This window comes from Austrofundulus limnaeus, unplaced genomic scaffold (genome assembly GCF_001266775.1).
Source record: "Austrofundulus limnaeus strain Quisiro unplaced genomic scaffold, Austrofundulus_limnaeus-1.0 Scaffold703, whole genome shotgun sequence".
NCBI lineage: Eukaryota > Metazoa > Chordata > Actinopteri > Cyprinodontiformes > Rivulidae > Austrofundulus > Austrofundulus limnaeus.
Window position 1 is genome coordinate 71549 of NW_013953105.1, and position 1453 is coordinate 73001.

Consider the following 1453-nt stretch of genomic DNA (forward strand, 5'->3'; position numbering starts at 1 on the left):
CAACTAAAGGTGACATAGATACTTTATTAAGGTATAGTATTTAAATATATGCCTGAGAAACACATAATATTGGCCCTTTAAATCAGGCCGTTTGTTCACATTGTAACATAAAGAAGAAGAAAAACAAGAAAAAAGGTTGAACTCACTGATTTCAGGTTGACGTCTGCTCCAGCATTAGCCACCAGCGTGGCCATGTCCTCGTTCCCATGTTTAGCMGCCCAGTGCAGCGCTGTCTGTTAGCAGTGAGGAGAAAAAAAGCTGTTACACCTTTAATTACTGCTGCAGAATTAAAGCAGGTTGTTGATGCTGAGCGGGTCAGAGGCCCAGCTGGTGGGGGGGGCGGGGGACGGTAAGAAGGAGGGACGGGGCCTAATTACAAAACAACACAGCACTATGCTCGTGGCCGGGGGGGCCGGGCCGCCTGTCACCGGGGGGGAAGATTGATGATGTTAGTGTGACCTGCAGAGGGGTGCCCCACCCAGACATCACTGTGCTACTGTCAGCACACGTCAAGGAGGGAAACCTGAGCCCCCATCGCTGCAACATGTGAAGACACGTGAAAATAACACACACATGTACAAACAGCACACACACACCATATCCACCTGTCAGAGCAGCTGTGATCTCCTGGTTGCCTCTACACTGAGCTGAGTAATTATGGGCGATCTACAGGTGAAAGTAACCACATCCATCCTTCATCCATCTGACCCCGAACACAGAGAATCAAACAGGAACCATTTCACAAGTGATGTTAACTGTGGGTGGATGAAAAACCTGCAACCTCTGCTCTTTCCTGACCGAGAAACTACTTCACAACTGAACAAACTACACCTCTTCAACCACCAGCAACAACACTGAACAAAAACACCTTYATACCCGTTATCTGCTCAGGTATAAAAAAGAGCTAAACATGTTTTCTGCTGTGGAAAAAAAAAACATTTACTCAAAATATTCAGTAATAAAGTTCCTATTTGTTACAAACATCTYTAAAATGTATAGCTTAATGAAGCTAATGGACACATTTGTGATATTTTGTGGTGGACTCTGCTTCTCTATGATGTTCTCACATTTACTGAACACTAGAAATAAAACAAAGGAAATTCTTAAAGTGTCCRTGACGTCAAATTTTTGTAATAAACATAAATGCACTTTTTGAAAGATAACATTTATAACATGTTGCAAAACAAATTTCACATCGCTGAGATGAACGGTTGTTGACAAATTGGCATGTGAAAAAACAGGAAGTGATGTCAAAGGGGAATGTCAGCATGTAAACAAAGTGTTGTTAAAAAAGACTGACAACAACTGTTTCCATTGCAAATGTGCGCAAAACTTTGTTGATATTCTGTTAATGTTGAAAAAAACAGTTTCACAACTGTGCATGAATACGTTTGTTGTCATGATAAGTCATTACAAACATGGCAGCGATGGATGTAAACACATAGCATGTTGC

At 41.9% G+C, this 1453-nt stretch overlaps 1 protein-coding gene across 1 annotated transcript in view; it reads right to left on the reverse strand.

Moving 5' to 3' along the window:
- Positions 1-1453, reverse strand: part of LOC106531986 (ankyrin repeat domain-containing protein SOWAHB) — a gene marked incomplete in the record, with an annotated part of 49255 nt that overhangs the window by 8375 nt on the left and 39427 nt on the right. Inside the window, 1 exon segment of the mRNA XM_014027950.1 lies at positions 147-233. Coding sequence (XP_013883404.1) covers positions 147-233 — 87 coding nt within the window.